This window comes from Ctenopharyngodon idella, chromosome 19 (assembly GCF_019924925.1).
Source record: "Ctenopharyngodon idella isolate HZGC_01 chromosome 19, HZGC01, whole genome shotgun sequence".
Taxonomy (NCBI): Eukaryota; Metazoa; Chordata; class Actinopteri; order Cypriniformes; family Xenocyprididae; genus Ctenopharyngodon; species Ctenopharyngodon idella.
Window position 1 is genome coordinate 22,013,020 of NC_067238.1, and position 18,889 is coordinate 22,031,908.

At 39.2% G+C, this 18,889-nt stretch overlaps 1 protein-coding gene and 2 long non-coding RNA genes across 5 annotated transcripts in view; 1 reads left to right on the forward strand and 2 right to left on the reverse strand.

Moving 5' to 3' along the window:
* The window catches only part of LOC127501481 (uncharacterized), a 137,273-nt gene extending 134,190 nt beyond the window's left edge, over positions 1-3,083 (reverse strand). For all 3 annotated transcript variants that reach the window (XR_007926615.1, XR_007926619.1, XR_007926618.1), the window contains exon 1: positions 2,872-3,083. This is a non-coding gene — a long non-coding RNA (uncharacterized LOC127501481). The remainder of the gene's footprint in view (positions 1-2,871) is intronic.
* A 2,211-nt stretch (positions 3,084-5,294) lies between these two features.
* On the reverse strand, positions 5,295-8,558 carry sox4a (SRY-box transcription factor 4a). Its single transcript, XM_051872345.1, has one exon. The coding sequence runs from the start codon at positions 8,109-8,111 to the stop codon at positions 7,038-7,040; it is 1,074 nt and encodes a 357-aa protein (XP_051728305.1). The 5' UTR covers positions 8,112-8,558; the 3' UTR covers positions 5,295-7,037.
* Positions 8,559-9,640: 1,082 nt separating this feature from the next.
* Positions 9,641-17,406, forward strand: LOC127500820 (uncharacterized). Its single transcript, XR_007926434.1, has 3 exons — positions 9,641-9,984; positions 12,714-12,827; positions 16,973-17,406. It is a non-coding gene; the product is annotated as an uncharacterized LOC127500820 (long non-coding RNA).
* The last annotated feature ends 1,483 nt before the right edge of the window (positions 17,407-18,889 follow it).

Consider the following 18,889-nt stretch of genomic DNA (forward strand, 5'->3'; position numbering starts at 1 on the left):
CTAAACAGTTTACTCAGAGAACAAATGCAGTGCATGATGGGTAGAAGTTTCCAGTTGATCCCCTGGTCAGTTTCAAATAAAGACAAAGGCTGTGTTTGAAATCGCTCCTAATACCCTTATACAGTGCACTATTGGAGAGGACAACAACCAATTGTCCGAAACCATAGTGGACATGATCAAGGGCACTTATTTAACCCCATAATGCACCTCAATAATGAGATATATATATATATATATATATATATATATATATATATATATATATATATATATATATATATATATAAATAAAAAACTGATGCACAGAATACACCATTCACTGTGAGAATGAATTCCTGTGTCTCAACAAATTCTCTCACTCATTTAGGCAGCTTCTGAGGCAACGGTTTAATGATCTACAACAAGAGATCATTGAAGAGTGTCATTGGCTGGATCCCAAATGGCACCCTAAACACTCACAGTCTTCCTCTGAGTCCGCACTTTCGCGACGTAATGCCATTTTGACTGCCGGGTAAAGTCCTCTGCAGAGCTCGCAGACTTGCGGGCTCAGCTGAAGTGCGCATCGAGGGCGCATGGCGGCCGCAAAGAGGGGTGCTCGCGAGCACCCTTCTGAAACATAAAATGATGAATGGGACACCCTATGGTCTCGTAGACTTAATGGACACGGGCACACAGCAGCCATTGTAAGTCCACAAGACCGAAAGTGCTATGAAATGTGCCATTTGGGATTCAGCCATTGATGTCGATTTACAAGTTTTTGAAGCATTGATCACTGTAGCCAATCAATGACAAACATATCCGATGAGCGCGTGAACACAATTGCTAGTAAGAGTTGTTTACGAATCCGCTCAACAGCGGTCAAAGCGTCATATTTTTTAAATTTCAGTACCGATTTGGTATCGCAGTCGGTACTTTTGACAACACTACACCTTAATAACGAGTGTATAACTGATGCACAGAATACACAACATACAATATATACAATTTGCGCACTCATTTTGTGGACTATATTTGAGGAATAAAGTAGGGAATGGTTAATAAGGGTATAGGGAGTGATTTTGGATACAGCCAAAAAGTATTTGTACTTTTGCACATGAAGGTATTTCAGGATTTCTGACAGACTTCTGAGGCAATGGTCTAAAATTCTTCAACAAAACAGAGAGAACTTTGGTGATAAATTAGCAAATATTTAATTACTTCAATAGTAATTTCTTGCTAGAATGACATCAAAAGTGGACAATGTTGGTCAAAAATGCACATTTACACAAACTGACCACTAACTGCAACTTTCAGGCGCCATCTTTATTTTTTCAACTGTCACAGAATGGAACGCACAGAAGTGTGGGATAACAGATACATCTATGCTGCCTTCAAAAATTGATCAGATGAAGGTATCTCAGGAGACAGGATACGAAGTTATTGGATTTGGACGTGCCTTGATGCCTTCCTACCTTGGAATGTATCCTCTGAAGGTAGCATTTTTAAGCTTTCCTACACAGCAGTTGCCAATAATACTGGATCATGTTCATAGTCAATGTAATGAACTACACTATGGTTACTCTGCTAGGACACCTGTGAGAAATAACTTCATACATCCAGGTTAAAAGCAACAGCAAAAATGTCTCAGAAAAGTGAAGTTTTGAGAAAGGTGTCCAAATGATTTTCTCTCTCTGCGATATACAGCTACTACAGATATTTCAGTATTGCACATTATTCATTTCTTATTGTTCAGAAAAGGTTGCTTTTGTGTCGCATCCAGGCCTCAGTTCAAATCAATATCAAAATAGCTATCTATTGTATACTTCACGAGTGGGGGGAAAAAATAATCACCCTCTGTAATACTGAACAACAAGTGTAACCCATGGCTTTTATGACTTTAGAAAAACCAAGAACACCTGTAATCATCATCACCACATATTGTACTGTACAACCAGTGACCTCAACATGACTTCATGTCCATGAAAAGATGCCTTAACAGTGAGAATGAAATACTTTGTCTAGCAAAGATATTGCTGGGGGAAAAAAAAAAAAAAAACCCATCCAAAAATACTTTCTCTGAAGAGAAACATTTATTAAGCAATAATGGATTTGCCCTGCAATTAAACTTGCATTTACACTTTCTAATAGGCCTACTGTATCTCACTTTGTGAAAATTTTTATATATATTAAAAAAAAAAAACCTTACAATCTTTCCAACTTTCTCTTTTAATAAGGCTTTATTCTTGATTAAAATAAATTACAATTTATGTCCAAATAATAACCTTTAATCATATTTCAATTATAATAAATAGATTAAAAATAGAATAGATTGACTGTCTCGTTTAAATTAGTTATTGTGACAAGTTAAATGGATGGAAACATAGATTATAATCATGACAATACAGACAATAATATAATCATGAAAAAATGACAATCTGCAATATATTGCAGAACTGCTAAACAATCGAACTACCTGTTGCTAACCCAGCTCTTGTCAAAATCTTGATTGTCTAATGATTTCTAATCATTTACAAAAAAAAAAAAAAAAAAAAAAAAAATCGACTTAAATAATATTATTATAAAGTTTAGGACAGATAGACCAAAATGTACTTGAGTTCATTCTTTGTTGATTATTCCTCGTGTCAATCGTGGTGAGTAAATAAAATTCCCAAACAGCTCCTTAAAAACAAAGGCCAGGCTTATGAAAAGTCATCCAGTATTGATATTCCATTCGGTTATTGTGTTCTCATCCCACTATCGCGTGGCCAAGTGAAGTTTGTGACCAGTCAGTTCATTACATGATGAACAAAGGAATACTCCACTCCCCCTTTGTGCTCAACTTTGAGACCAGACGCACCAAAACTCCCGCTAAAATATTACAAAATCTTTTACCTATATCAGGAAGCCATCCTCGAAGAGTTTTATTTAAAACATGTCAAAGTCCTCTGAGGCGTGATCCCGTTTTGTCGTTATAATCCAAAAGCGTTAAACTTTAAGCGTTCGGATGTTTGGCTTGTATTGATGATAATGCATTGTCTGCACGTGCTTAGACAGCTCGTTTGACCACGCCCCTTTCACCCTTGACCCCACCCCTTGTCCAATACCATGCTGAAAGACACCTACAGTTACACCTACAAACGTTTGTGAAGAACTTTATTCAAGCTTGTCTACGTTTTTTTAATAAGGGCAGAAAGTGTCAAGATAATAATAATCTTACCTTTATATGTTTTAATCGTTGGATAGAGCACTCATGAATCTCTTAACAGCACATCTAGAGACGTGAAATATTTACTTTTTTTTGTTTTCTCCCATTGAATATACAGGTCGCTGAATCTGTTGAGGGCTTGGTTTTTGAGTAAATTACTTATACAAGTTTATAAATAAATATACATTCACGAAAGCTTATTAGGCTGTATTAGTGACATGTAGTGGCAACCCTAGTATGTGGATAAGTGTAAATAATATTTCTAAGTGTTTCTAATCTCTCTAAGTGCACTGATTCAAACCATCTGTGCTGCCTTCTGTTAGTTATTTAGTGTGTTGATCTTGTTAGTTAATTTTATTAGTCAAAAAAAAAAAAAATCAGGATTATATATATTTCATTTAGTCATTTAGCAGCTACATAACATATGTTTACATATAGCCCAAATGAAAAAAATAATAGCTGTTTTTTAATGCTCTTATTTTTATGAAGATCTTGTATTTCATTTTAGTACTGCCCTTTAGAAGCTACAAAAGATATTTACATGTTTTCCAGAAGACAAAATAAGTACAACTCTGATCATCATATTCAAAAAGTTTTCTGCTTTGAGAAATAGCTTTTTTTAGGGCAGTATTTAAAAAATGCAGTTTTTATTATCTTTTTTATTTAGTTAAAATATATGTATGTAACCACAACTCAAATATATATATATATATATACACACACACACACACACACACACACATACAGAGTTGTAGTTAAATAGATTTAACTAAATAAATCTTAAATACATTTAACTAAATAAAAGAGATAATAAAAACTGCATGTTATTAATACTGCTCTAATATATATATATATATATATATATATATATATATATATATATGAACTTTGCCTGTGTCACTGACTCCAGATAACAAGTGAGTACATAGCAAGTAAGATACATGAGTTTGCAACCAGCACCCCGACACAATCCATCATCCAAGTCTGCTTGACAGACTGATACATTCATATCTTAACTTTGCACAACTGTGGTATTCAATTGGCTTCCTGTCTCTTTTCTCATTTGGGGGATGTAAACAGATTAACGCAAAATCTTTCGAGAGCCCCCTCCCCATTCCTGACACAAACCAGTGCACCCAGAAGGAATTAATTGGTTTCAGCAGTCATCCCTTCTGAACAATCCACTTGAGCGCCCCCAATGTAGCCTCCCGGCAGAGACATCTCATCTGTCTCACACTCCTCCCCCACAGAGTCAATGTCTAGACCCTCTTTCTGCAGTGTGCATCCATGCTCACACTTGACTAAGGCATTAGGTTCACACCCTGCACTATCAGTTGGGACGATGCTAGATAATGACTCAGGCCGAGTTGCTGGAACACTCAGCTCTTGAGACACTGACGAACCATCTGATCTATTTTTTCCCCCTCTTGTAAACATGCCATATTGCAGGCATGTAATGTGATTATTGCATGTTTGTAATGTCTGGATCGCCTCTTTTAGACGCATACCCACCCGCCTGTGTCTTATTGCGGACAAGAACACTGGGGAGGGATGGATGGATGGACGGATGTTTACCAAGGATTGAAACAGTGCCGTAATGTTATTATGTGACAGTTCCCTGTCCCTCCAGGTTGCAACAGGCCTGCCTGTCAATCTTTTGGCCATGCATCACTACATATGTCTCATTTAGCGTGACATACAGAAGCAGTGATGATGCAGGCAACTGTGTAAGTGGTATTAATAAATAATCTTATTTATTCTCAGGTTTTAAGCTTAATAATTTACACTAGAATGTTTATAAAGCATCAAAGTTGTGACACACAATTGCTCATTCATTCTTAGACTAAAGAAACTAACTAGGGTTTACTGGTCTGCCATACAAAGGGAAATCATTAATGTTTATGACTACCTTGCTGTGATATCAAATCATTAAAAATTTTGTGAAGCCATTTTCTGTTTCAGTGTTGGTGTAGTTACTGTGTTTTGCCTTTGTGAGGCAGTACTGCTCTCAGAAATGGACATGTATGGTGGTGCAAAATGATTCTTTAGTTTTATAATGCATTTAATTGAATGAAAAAATGTATGAAGAGAAACAGTCTTGCAAATGAAGTTCAGTTCCAGCTGATTTTATTTCCTTCTTGGAAAAAGACAAAGTTCTGTACAGAGGTCTGACAGGCAGTGACTTGACACAATTGGCTGGCTTTTGAGTTCACTACTCAAATGTTGAGATATGGTATGGCAAGACAAAACAATATTGTACACAGCATATTGCACAAAATGAAACAATAAAACATATCTATATATTCCAAAAATCATGAACAACACTCTTAAACATAGGGATGTATAAAGATATATGTTCTTGTTCCTGTCATGATATATCATTGTCAGACATAAACACGCAATCTTTTACTTATTTTACAGTCAATGTACATAGAAATCTTCATGTTGATCCTCTGCCTTAAACACAACTGCTCTACATAAACCTGAATTCAGAAATACAAAATGCTATTCGCCATGCCATAATATACTAAAACAATTAGCTACATTTAGCCAACAAGTAGAAAAGATTAAATATCCTTGTACAATTATGGAGTGAAGACGTACTTCATTGTTCATGAATTATAGGCATTTCGACCGTATCTGTAATTCCATCCAGTGGTTCAAACCGAAACGTGTCACTATAAAAGCACAAAGAAATTGGTATTCAAAAGGTACAGTATCCCCAATAAGGACGCGATAAATCGCAGCTGTCGCTGCAGCTACATACAACCTCATTCAGCGCGCGCATCGTAGGCTAATGACGATTGGTCGTTGAAATGCAGATACTGTCTCTTTAAGAAGCCTGTGGATTGACACTGTAAACATGTTTAGGGGGCAGATTTTGGAGACAACCCAACCCCCTGGCTTTAAAAATCGGAAATCCAAACAGCGATATTCACCGATTGACACCCCCTCGATAGATTTTGTACAAAAATACACTCAGAAAATAATGAAACATTTAATCTCCGTTCCATGTGAGAGGTCATCAATTAAATAATACGAAACAAGACTAGCCCTTCCGCGAGACAGACGGACATGTGCATGTGTAGCCTATACACAACAGACTGACTAGAACACAACTGACTGAGGGGAGCAATGTTTGGCCGTTATAAATACATCGATATAAAAATGCCAGCGCTTAAAAGTTACTTGCGAGAGAACGAGGATGAAAAAAGTAAAAGGCAGAGAAAGACAGAGAACGCTCCTCGGATGAATTTTGGTCCTGATTTGTAGTGTAAAGAGTCGAATCATCTGAGTTGCGTCTGAATCCTGATGTCATGACGACAGAAAAGCTGGTGATTGTGATTGTTTGTTTTTGCGTCTCATATGGCGCTGCCATTCGGTTTCAATGAAACAACACCAGTTACGCTTCTCAACAGCCTTTCGTAGTTAAATCGTAATGAAAGCATGCGATTCTGGTCTAACAAACGATTCTGGTAAACAACCTCAAGCGCGAGCAAATGAATCGCTCGCATGCTCTCCATTCAGTACCTCCAGCAAAACAAGCATTTGACCAGACTTTTTTTCGGTTTAAAAACGTCCCTTTTTAAGTTGAAGAGGGCGCACAACGTGAACTCGCCACCGCGCAACGCCTTCCTCTGCGTCCAAAGCGCGCCTCCTTCTAGCACCAAACGAGCAAGCTAAGCACTTTCATCTGCACTCTTGTCAGTGGATAATGAGAGCCCACAGTATCTGATGCATGATAAACAAGAGGAATCATGTCGTTGACTCGTCGTCTGACTCGTCTCGGAGGATTTTGCAAACCTCCAGTCATTTTTCAAGCTGTCCATTCAATCAGACTCATTACTAGCGCTCAATAAGTGAACACCAAGTTGGATATTGTCGATTCGAGCCAGTCCCCTGATATCATCTCGCTCACCTCTGGGGTGCAGTAGTCGGGGAACTCAAAGTGCGAGCCGGAGCCCGACTCAAAGTTGAACTCCAAATCTCTGTCCAGAGGCGCTGTGCCAAAGGTGCTGAAGCTGTCAAAGCCGGGGCTGGGGTCCGCCAGCTCGTCCTCGAACTCCTCATCCGAGGAGGACGACTGAGAGGAGGACGAGTGCGAGGCGGAGGGCGTCGGAGACGGCGCGCGGTTGTACTTGAAGCGCGCGGCGGGCTCCGCGTCTTCTTTTCCACTCGCGAACCCGTCCTCATACAGGCTCGGCGGGTCACTGGAGTCCGCCGAGCTGCTCAGAGTGGGACTGGCAGGCACAGCGACTGAGGGCGGGCTGCTGTCAGAGCTGCATCCTCCGAACACATGCCCGCGCTTTGCTGGTTTCTCGGGTATTTGTTTGGCGGCGGAGACTGACCTGGACTTGTAGAGCGCGTGGTGGTCTGCAGGGACGGAGTGGGCGGTCAGCTCAAGCGCCGTGGACTTTCTGTGCGTCCTGCTGAGTGTTTTCGAGCTCTTTTTGGATGCAGACTTCGCGCCGGGGCTGCCGCTCACGCGCTCCCCCTTCTCCCCAGTCTTGCCGCTGGATGACTTTACCTTCTTCCGAGGTCGATATTTGTAGTCTGGATAGTCTGCCATGTGCTTGAGCCGCAGACGCTCGGCTTCGCGGATGAAGGGGATCTTGTCGCTGTCTTTCAAAAGTTTCCAGCGCTTGCCGAGTCTCTTGGAGATCTCTGCGTTGTGCATGTCCGGCGACTGTTCCATAATCTTGCGCCTCTCTATCTGCGACCACACCATGAATGCGTTCATTGGCCTCTTGATATGGCCCGATGGGGTTTTGCACCAGGCAATGTCCATTTTATCCCCAGCTGAGTTTGGGGAGCCGGGAGTCTGAGATGCGTCCATGTCTAGGTCCATCTCCCCCGAATCAATAGAATCGCCGGGGAGCACGTCGCTGTTGTTGCTGATGTGCGTTTGCTCCACCATAGTGCCCATGCACTACAACAGTCTCAACTTTTAATTGCGCACAAAAATCCTACACGTGCTGCAGCGCGAGACGCTTTGAGAGCGCTAAGAGTCTTTCTTCTTCACTCTTGTGTGGAATATGATTTAGTCAGACTGAAAACAAAGTTGCTGCTGCTGCTGACTGTCTTTTGGTTCAGCACGCCGTCCACAAAGCGCATATCCCCGCGAGGAGCTCTGTCAAGTCCCGGCAATGTCGTCAAAATAAACAGTCTGCCGTTCAACTGCCGGTTCGACTGAAAACGAACCCAGAGTGCGCTCTGGACGCGAAGTATCTGAAGCCGTTTAATAGAAACGGACAAGTGTCTTCAGCATAGTTTGTCGTATGACCATGCGGTAGGTTTAGGCGACTGCACTTTTTCATGCTCTGAGCTTCCTATCACCCTTCACAACTTTCAATACTTCTGCTAAACCGCCTCACAAGGATTTATCCTTTTCCGAAGGTATAAAGGAAAGAGAATCCAGCCAATCAGCTGCTGTCACTAGCCTATCCTCAGCCAAAGCCACACCTCGTCGCCGTTCATTGGCTGAATATAGTATCTAATAATAATCGGCGCGTGCAATGAGAAGCTTTCTGTCTGACCTCATTCCATCTACACTGCAAACTTAGTTTTAAAGGCACATTATTCCCCCTTTCCTAGATCGCACGCTGAATTTGGCAAGGGTGCGTAAGTTAGGATAAGCATTTCTGATGTTAGATTATGAGCGATAACACGGATTAAAACTTAAGATCAAGTGTTTACTTTGTCTCGCTGGTATGGCATAAATCATAGAGGGACTGCAAATTATTGTTTTATTTACAGTATTAAATTGCGATATGAGTAGAATGTTCTAATAGTAGGTAAAAAAAAAACAAAAAACAAAACAAAAAAATCTCCCATCCATTAATATTCAACATACACAGCTCCGTGCGTTATTTATTTATACACAAAGACAGCGCGCGCCCACATGCCACGCGCTTCTCCATTCAAAGGCAGCATGTTCTTGTTTGTGTTGTTAGCTCGCGCTCTGGTTGTCGTGTTAGAAATAATAAAAAACAATGATTATTATTATTATTTTTTTTTTAGCTTGGTTTTCAGCAATGTGTATTTCTTAAACAGTCCATTTCACATTCTTCCAAATTTTGTATTTCTCGCTACTAGAATGAAGGTGATACCAGAATGCACTCGCACAGCAAACAGTCAAATGCAAGAGGTGAAGAAAGCGTTTGGCATCATGACTCTGTTAAAACTGCATTCGTTTATGCCTCTAGATGGCGTACTAGAGCCAAAGTAGGGCTAAAAACAGTTGTTATTCCACACAGAAAGTGTCTGCTCTGAATAACTGTTTAACTAGATAAAACAGATCTGAATATGCATTACGTAATCAAGTCATCTATCATGGATAGAAAATAACAACAAAAGGCAAGCATCTCGAGTCCATTCTCACATTATTGTGAGATGTGAAGATGAAGTGATGCATCTCCGCTATCTCTGCTAGCAGACAGTGACTTCCTAAACCCTGAATCAATGTAACTGAAATCAATACTTCAGTGACCTCATAGCTAAAGTATTAGTTTAAAAAAAAACTGTTAACCATTTACCACACTAATAGTACACCGTGTGCATGCGATTTTTCTAAGGCAATTCTGTGGTCACAAGATTTTGAATACAGTAATCAAACACCTTTGACTGTTTAAACAGGTGTGCTGGGAGAGAATGCCCACTAGCTTACCTTATCGTGTCTCATTACAGGGACAGATGGCCACCCTGCTACACTTACGATTATTTACTTTAGCAGTTACACCTCAACAGGAACACACCAGCTATAGGCCACACAACTGCTATTTTCTCCAGGTGAGTCAAAGGTGAGTACTGTTGCAAGCCAAAATTGATTGTTACATTTGGAATTTGTTTTACGTTGTTAATATGTTTCCATTTGCTGATAATCTGGACAACCACAACAAGTGCATTATATCAATAGGTGTGCTATTTAAGGCAAAAAACTTTTTTTCATGCAGTAGTTAGTTTTGAGGTTTTGGGCCATTTGGCTTTCAGACTAGTGGAAAGAAAACATCCATAATACACTTTTAAGTGATAACAGTGATAAAATACACTCACAGTGTGCTGTAATAGTACCGAAAAATCATGATCCTAACCCTTATATCCATACTGAAATCTCAGATGACCAGACAGTGATTAAATCGTTTTATGAATTGTTAAAATATTGGTGTCCGGGACGCCATGAGCCAGGAAACTGTAGTATATACAATGCAAAAGTTTAGCTTAAATGTCTAATATGAATAAATAGTGCTTATAAACAGCTGTTGAGATAGTGGTCTTAATTGAAACTAATAGAGGCTTGGATCCAGAAACAGTGTTCCTTACATCACGACTTAACAAGCAGATTCATCTAATTGTGAGATTAGATTTTAATTATACTGAAAAAAAAAAAAAGATTTTTGCTGCTTGTTCAAATTAAAATGAGCTAAAGCAACATAATTGGTATACATTTTGTCCTAACTTAATTTGATTGTGTTAAATCCACCTAAATTTATGTAAAATTGAAGTTTAATTATTCCGTTTTTGTTGGGATTACATGAATTATTTGTGTTGTGTTAACTGAAACTGGGCGGGGCTTGTTAGTTCCCAGCATGCATTGCATGTGTCTAAATCAAGAGAGAGTAAATGTTGAAATTAACTGTTATTTCATGTTTTTTGAGCAAGATGAGAAAATGGAGAGACTTGATAGTGTGTAATAGTGTTTAATGTTCAATTATGTTGGAATTATTGGAAAAATGTAAATTACAGTGGGTTACCACTGTGGAGAACAGTGGAGCATTTGCTTAAGTTGTGGATTGATACAACTAATATCATAATTGCTTTGGTGAAGGAGCATTTAATGCTTAGCATTTAAGATGTTAGTGTGTGCTATGTACAATCTTATAATTTAGTTAAGTGATACTAAAATATATGAAGTTGAATTGGATGAATGAATATATTAAATTGAATGCCTGAATCATATCAGGGAGCCATATAAAATTCACTTCGAGACTACTTAATAGTCACTTTAAATGAGTTAATTCTATGATGTTGAAGTTACATGAACAAATTTTGTTTGTTTAACTTAATTGATTCATGTGGGACCGATGTACTAAATTAAATCATGTAAATCCAACAAACTTTTTTTTTCAATGTCCAATGCATATCTTTAAAGTCTGTTTTCTCAAAATGAAATGTCCCCTTCAGCAGCACTTACAGAGTTTTATTCCTATCTATATTCTGAAGGTTTTTACAGAGGGGGTTGTTCATTTATCACTTGCCTGATTTAATTCCTAAATACATGATGATTTTTTTCTGGCTGTTGACAGCCTTTTCTGGTTTATGGGGTGGCAAAAAGAGATATCCAAAATCCCCTCTGTAAAAACCTTTGACTCTAATATGTCAACAAAAATGAAACAAGAATTTTGAGCCTGGCTTTTTCACTTTTCTGGAAATGTATGCAAATGAGTGCATAGATAATTAGATAATTTGCATATTTAAACAAAACTTGTAATACAAAAAATGTTTGCAATTCTTAACAACCGAGGAAGTATGGTGATATCTGTTAGTTAAATTTTGTACCCTATTCACCTGTAGTGTCTTTTAAGAAAACAAAAAAACCTACAGGATAAAATTTGTGTGCAATTGCCACCGAAAAATGAGCTACAACAGAAGGATCAGAGATGGACAAATCCACTCATAATGAGAGTATTTGATCTCATAGGCTGAAACGAGAGGCTTTAGTAATGGTCTGGCGGCACGGCAGCACCGACAGCAGCATGCTTAATTCACTCATTCACTCCCCACTACCACGGTGTTCAATCCAAACCCCACTCCTCAAGCTTGGCTTAGTGTTGCCATGGAAATCCTGACTGTTTGCTCTCAAAACACATTCAGACAAGAAAGTACATGATCTAGCCAGTCTTAGCCCAGCGGAGCTGAACTACATAGTCTACAAGGACACGGGAATGGCCTTATCAATCTGCATGTCGATCTCTTCTCTTTCTCCAAACACATACACAAATAAATATTAATGGATTTGCATAGATGTCAATCTGATGGCTTGGGTTATATAGACAAGCGGCCAACGGAATAGATCTGGGTTTATGAAAATGAGCTTATCCTGCAGTTGCCAGGAAGATGAATTGGGGCAGGGAACAGTGCAGACAGTGTGTACACTGAGGTCAGTATGATAGTTGGAGCCGTTATGACACGGTCTGGAGGAGCGTGCCTTAGAGTTATTCATTACATTCTTTCTGTCCAATCATTGCTGCCTTCCTCATTACCAGGCTAATTTCTCCAGCCTCCCTGTGCCGCTGCCGTCGCACAATGGAGTCTTTGTGCATGCGAGCATCTGTGTGTGTGTGTGTGTGTATCTGTGTGAGATTGCTAAGCTCCATTGAAACCGTTCAACTGAAATATAACTGTGGTCCAACTTGACCCCAGCAGGTATTCCTCTTCGCTTTTAAAGTTGCATTTGCCATCTGTAATGCTTTAAGTTTTCATAATCTTAACTTCTGCAAAAGGTCACCCAAATGTCTGTCCCTTTCTTTAGTGGGATAAGCTTGCTTGTGGTGAGGTCGCCCAGATAACTTCCATCAGAGAGCCAAAACAGTTACAGCCAATTGTCCAGCTCAGCAGATTATTTCCCCCGGAGCAGAAGACTGAGGTAAGAACACGGCTGATCACTTATCTTTCACAAGGGTTTACTTCCCCATTGCAGCAATAAATCAGGAACGGCGCCCAAAGACACGCCTCCTTTTTCAGGTTTCACGTGTTTCTAACGTTCACCAGTGCAACTCAGTGCAAGAGCTTCCAAGAACAGTAAAGTTTATCTTGATAGCATCACTTCATCAGCACAACTATTCTCAAAAGTGGTTTCATGTTAATTATGAGCTGATGTATTTTCTTGATAAAGAGACCATAGAAAAACGGAACAGTATTTGTTGGATAGATTCCAGGCATGATATAATCAGGTTCATTTGTTTAAAGTGTTACCAACCGTTATAAACCGAGGAGGTGATGCTAATTAAAGACCAACCGTTATAATGACACCAGTATAACTGTTCATCCAGAGACATGTTTATTTCAATTCATGTCATGAAACCTGTTAAGAAATTCTCAGTTATATTTCCCCCATAAAAAAAAACAAAAGAAAAATGATTAAGAAATGAAAAGAAAGGAAAGCATCAAACCCTGTTTTGCAACCATTAAGATTTTTTTTTACATTGTGGTATTATTTTATGACAGTTAAACACTCCCACGCAATTCCCATTAGTGTAATGTGAAAGACATATTCACATATTATTTGAAGTGTGAAGTATTTTTATATCATATATAAAAAAAAAAACTCAATGTACTAAAGTGATAAAACACTGTATTACTGTAATGAGAATATAATGTGAATCACCATTATGAATAATGGAAAATATTCTTTCTTGAAGGAAAAAAAAAAAGTTAAATGTCTGAATCTATTACAATAATTAATTTCATTAAAATAATTTCACAATGGAAAAATGTTGTGTCTTAAGATTAGTCTTTGTTATATATATGCAAAATCGAATTTCTTTTTCCCCTCATTAAAGAGATAGTTCACCCAAAAATGTAAATTGATTTACATTTGATTTACTCACCCTCAAGCCAGAGGTGTATATGACTATCTTCTTTTAGACATACTCAGTCAGAGATATTTTTAAATATATACTTAGTCCTCCAAGGTTTATAATGGTTGTGAATGGGGGGCCGTGTTTTGACGCCAAAAATAATGCATCCAAAAAGTTATCCATACGACTCCATGGGGTTTATAAAGGCCTTCTGAAGCAAAGTGATGCGTTTTTGTAAGAAAAATATCCGTATTTAAAATTTTATAAATTCAAATAACTAGCTTTCGGCGGACGACCATACGCAGAATGTGCAAGTCGATTTGTGGCAGAAGAGTATCCTTTGACCTGACATACAACTTAATGACGAGGCGCAGAGGATAGAGCAAAACAAATCACCGGTCACAGACTATAAGTCTAAAACAATATTTTTTTAAGAGAAATGTCGGAGGATTTCAATATACAAGAAGAGGAGCCTAAATTTGTTGCATAGCCCTATTTGTTTGAACCGTGAGAGGTGTCTAAGCTTACAATACTCCTACATCCTGCGTCATACATCACGTCAGAGGATTACTCATTTGGCGCAAGTCGACTTGCGCATTTTGCATACAGTTGTGGATATTTTTCTTACAAAAATGCATTGCTTCGCTTCAGAAGGACTTTATTAACCAACTGGAGTTGTATGGATTACTTTTTTATGGATGGATGCATTATTTTTGGCTTCAAAATGCGGCCCCCCATTCACAACCATTATAAACCTTGGAGGACTAAGGATATTTTTAAATATATCTCTGATTGTGTTTGTCTAAACGAAGATAGTCATATACACCTAGGATGGCTTGAGGGTGAGTAAATCATGGGATAATTTTCATTTTTGGTTGAACTATCTCTTTAATTTTATGGGTAAAATGTGACCTGGAGATATTTTTAGTGAGATTTACAGAAGGAATTCATGAAAAAAAAAAAAATATATATGGAAATATGAAGTTGAGAATTTTTTTTTTTTTTTTTTTTTTTTTTTGAAAATGTATCTTCACGTATGAATAGAAGCAGGTAAAGAGCATCCACATTTGATGTACAATACAATGTATAGTACTACTGTATAGTCACCAAATGAAAACTTTTTTTTTTTTTTCAATTTTGTGTCTCTGACAACTTAAACTTGATCTCTTATTTAGTAAACACTAGAGGTTTTACTCAAGGTTATGAATAGAGCTTGTGCTACTCTGGAGGCAACAAAAAGTGTTTTGATGAACAGAGTGCATTCACTTGTAGAAAGGTCTTGTTTATGTTTGCAAGTAACCTTGAGCAGTAGGTTTTCTCTGGGTTATTGTGAGTAGTTTGTGCTTTTAAGTAACAGAAGAGGGAAATGTTCTTGTGGACAGCAAAGCGAGTGAGGAAAGAATGGCTAAATTTATACAGTTATGGAGAGTGAATGGCCAATCTGCATTGAAAGTTATGTAATTTGGCTCAAGGTTTGTACCAAAAGTGGAGTATGTTTAGGTGAATATTGGAACAACATGTTTAGCCTTGTCCTTTAAGGGAGGTTTTGTCTTATCAGGTTGTAGTTTAGCTGACTCCTGACTGTTTGGTTTGGGTGTGTGTGTGTGTGTGTGTGTGTGTGTGTGTGTGTGTGTGTGTGTGTGTGTGTTCTTGTATATATGGTTTATGAGGACACAAATGTGTATAATAACATGGGTATTACAACGTAAACAAAGACACTTCCTGTTAGTATGATTTATAAGCTGTTTTCCTCATGGGTACCAAAAAATGTCTGCAAAATGCATGAGTCCTGTGGGGACATTTTGTCCCCATAACGTAGGGTTTACCTGAACTACACACACACACACACACACACACACACACACACACACACACACACACACCCACACACACACACACACACACACACACACTTGCAGTACATGAAACCCAAACCCATGACCTAAATGAATCTCAGTCAGGTCTAAGATGAGAAATATTCAACATATGTTTTAAGTTCAACAAAAAAAAGCTTGAAAGCACTTTTGCACTGAAAAGGGCGACCTGCACATGCTTTACATCAGTACACTTATTTTGATGTGTTGACTAACATACTAAAGTACTTGATTATAATTTTAACTGTAATGTTTTATTCAATATTACATTTAAAGTTAAAATATTTTAAATGTACTAAATTGCAACTTACATGGCATACATAGAAATGACAATAAAGTGTATTTTATTTTAGCATAAATGCTTGTCAGTACATTCAACAGTACACTTTAACCATATTTCAAAGACAACAGAAGTAATTATGAAACTGCATATAAAGACTTCCTTAAGTCTTACTCAAGAAAAGCAGTTCAGCTAATTTAATATAAATGTATTAATGTAAACTATAATTTTCATTTTTATTGCAATTAACATGCAACATTAAGTGTCTGTAAAAATTACATTCACTTAAGTATATTCTCTTAAAGTTTGTAATTTCCATAATAAGTACTCTTTCTTTTAAGTTTGCTAAAGTGTACTTCTATTTCACAAGGGAGATATTTATGGGTGAGCTATTCCTTTAATAAACACATATGCAAGAGAAAGAGAGAGTGAGAATAGTGAAGGGAGGAGAAATAAAGAAAAGTGTTTTTCTTGGACTTTTTATTGCTTTCACAATTGCAGACAGCAGGGCATCAGTACTGGAGATAGAGAAAGCAGATCACTCGAGCAGTTCATCATGCGCTCACATACTGGCTGCCTTTCCAGTTTCTCTCCCTTAACTGTCTCAACCATATGGATTTGAAGACAAAGACATTATGTTTATGCTAATCACAACAGTCATGTGTAGACAAAGGACTGCAAAGGTGTACCTGTACCATGATAAAGACATTGAGAATTCCACACATATGAAAAGCCAGATGAGGAGAGAGTGGGCATGTGAGCGTTTTATATGACATCAGAGGAGACTGTGACATTTAAAGGATGAGAGACCCTTTTCATACTGAAAACTGAAAACTTAGAAGCCATTTTCATATCATTGATGCACTTCATAGGGTAAGAAGAGAGAACAGAGAGGCTGAAAGTAAGAGCGGTGGAGAGGATGTTTGGAAGTGAGACAGAGAGGGAAGTCAAACCTCGTAATTTGAGGTGAATATAGAGAATACAAATTAAGGTGAATGAAGCACAAAACCGTCTCTCTCTCATACATTTTCCCTTTCTCTTGTTTATTAATCTATAGCGCCGCTGTTACTCCCCGGCAGCGGAGACAAGTATAGCAGAATGTCAAGACGGGGTTTTCAGGTGGCACGGCACACCAAAAACTTCCCGGCATCCCTTCTGCTCAACGAATGATGACGCATCATTCTGCTGACACAAGTCATCTGATTGCTGTGTCACGGCAATGGTTTTAGGCGAGTGGCAGCGCTCCGGCTACAGACGTAGAGTCTTTTTTTCCTCCCAGACGCACTGCGGCACAGCCAGACAACTAGAGTGGAAGCACAGGAGCTCACAGCTGCAGTCTACTGGCTTGTTTTGGGGAGGCAGAGAAGCCGAGGACTTCCTCTCGAAATACCGTCATTGTGCTTCTCTCCGCCGTTTAGGGATAATTTTCATTGGGGCAAAGCGATTGAAGAGAGTAGAGCCAAGAAAGAAGACGAACTCTGAGTCAAACAACTTGGAATTACGCTCCGTCTCATATGCAGACAGAACATTTGGAGAAACAAGTCTGGATCGAGATTTTTTTGGGGCTGCTGATGCCATTGTTTGCATGAACAGGACGGTGTTCCCAAGACTGATCGATGATAAAGACTTGGATTCCAGCGTCCGTCCCGCCATAAACCTGTCCCATCCTGAGACGTCCAGTCAGCCGGGCCCGCCTGCATTCCCATTTGCACCGACCGGCCAAAGTGGCCGTTGCGCTCCAAGGTTAAAGTGGCTTTCGGTCCTAGACTTAGTCCTTGTCCAGAGAGCAGGGCAGAGCCGAACAGAAGCAGCGACGCAGCAGCTGAGCTGAGCTCAGCCAGACAGACGTGGTGACCTAAATCAGCCCCAGTCATGTCTGGACGCAGCCAGAGCGAGGCAGACGGAGAGGAAGACAGAGCGAGAGAGGGGGAGAAAGCGACCCACACCTACTGACTAGTACATATACTCGCACTACGGTAGGTTTAGACGACTGCAATTAGCCTGTAGTTTGTTTCGTTCAGTTCTTGCTGATGCTGTCCTTAGCTGAGATTAGCTTGTTTGTGGCTGTGCTTCTATCTTTGTGCCATAGGGATGGAGATAAACGAAGGAGGCTGTAAGGGGAGGGGGAGACAGAGTTGTCTCTCTCTCCCTCTCTCGCTCTTTTTCGGCACCGCTTTATTTCGTTCTATTAGCTGGTGTTCATATTCTCAGTGTGTCTGCGCTGATCTCCACCATTGCTGCAGAGCGAAACATAGAATCGTTGTCCCCCTCACCTCCCCCGTTTGCACTTTTGGGTCCAGGTAAGACATTCACTTATTCGTCTTCGACAGGCAAATATGCGTACCCCTTAGTTTGAATGCGTGTGGGTGGGCGGTTGGTTATGTGCATTACATTTATTTGCTTTTGGTAAATCTGACGCACGTTAAAACGCAATATCATGAGCAAGAGCACATCCCCCTCTTCCCAAGCGCAGACTCCAAGGGAATTTTACGAATTTACAGTTTGTAGGTTATGCTGGCGGTGCACATTTCTCTTGAACTAAAGGACAGCTAATAACATCACTCAGATTCGCCTCAGATAGTACAGTGGGAATGATGGAGCTTTTTAAAAGTAAAACAAAGGTAGGAATGTCTTTTAACAGTGTTAGTGAGTTAAAGTAAGTGAAAGTGTATGATGTATGCCTTTATTTGATTCTGGCAACAAATTTACAATACATGCCAACGTCTCAATATTTTTCTTGGCACAAATCCTCCTACGCTCAGCAGGAACGCAATGCTGGTCACAGGAGAAAACAGAAGACTGATATCTAGAACGTCTAGACTCGGATTTCTCCTGCTAGCAAAACCCTTATTAGTAATTTCTTGGAAAAGTACAACTTTACAGTTTAATTCACATCCACCTGCGTGGCGAGCCTCAGTAAGTGCTCTCACACGCAGCTGTCATTGATGAGAGCTCAGAGGGGTTATTCTCTGTT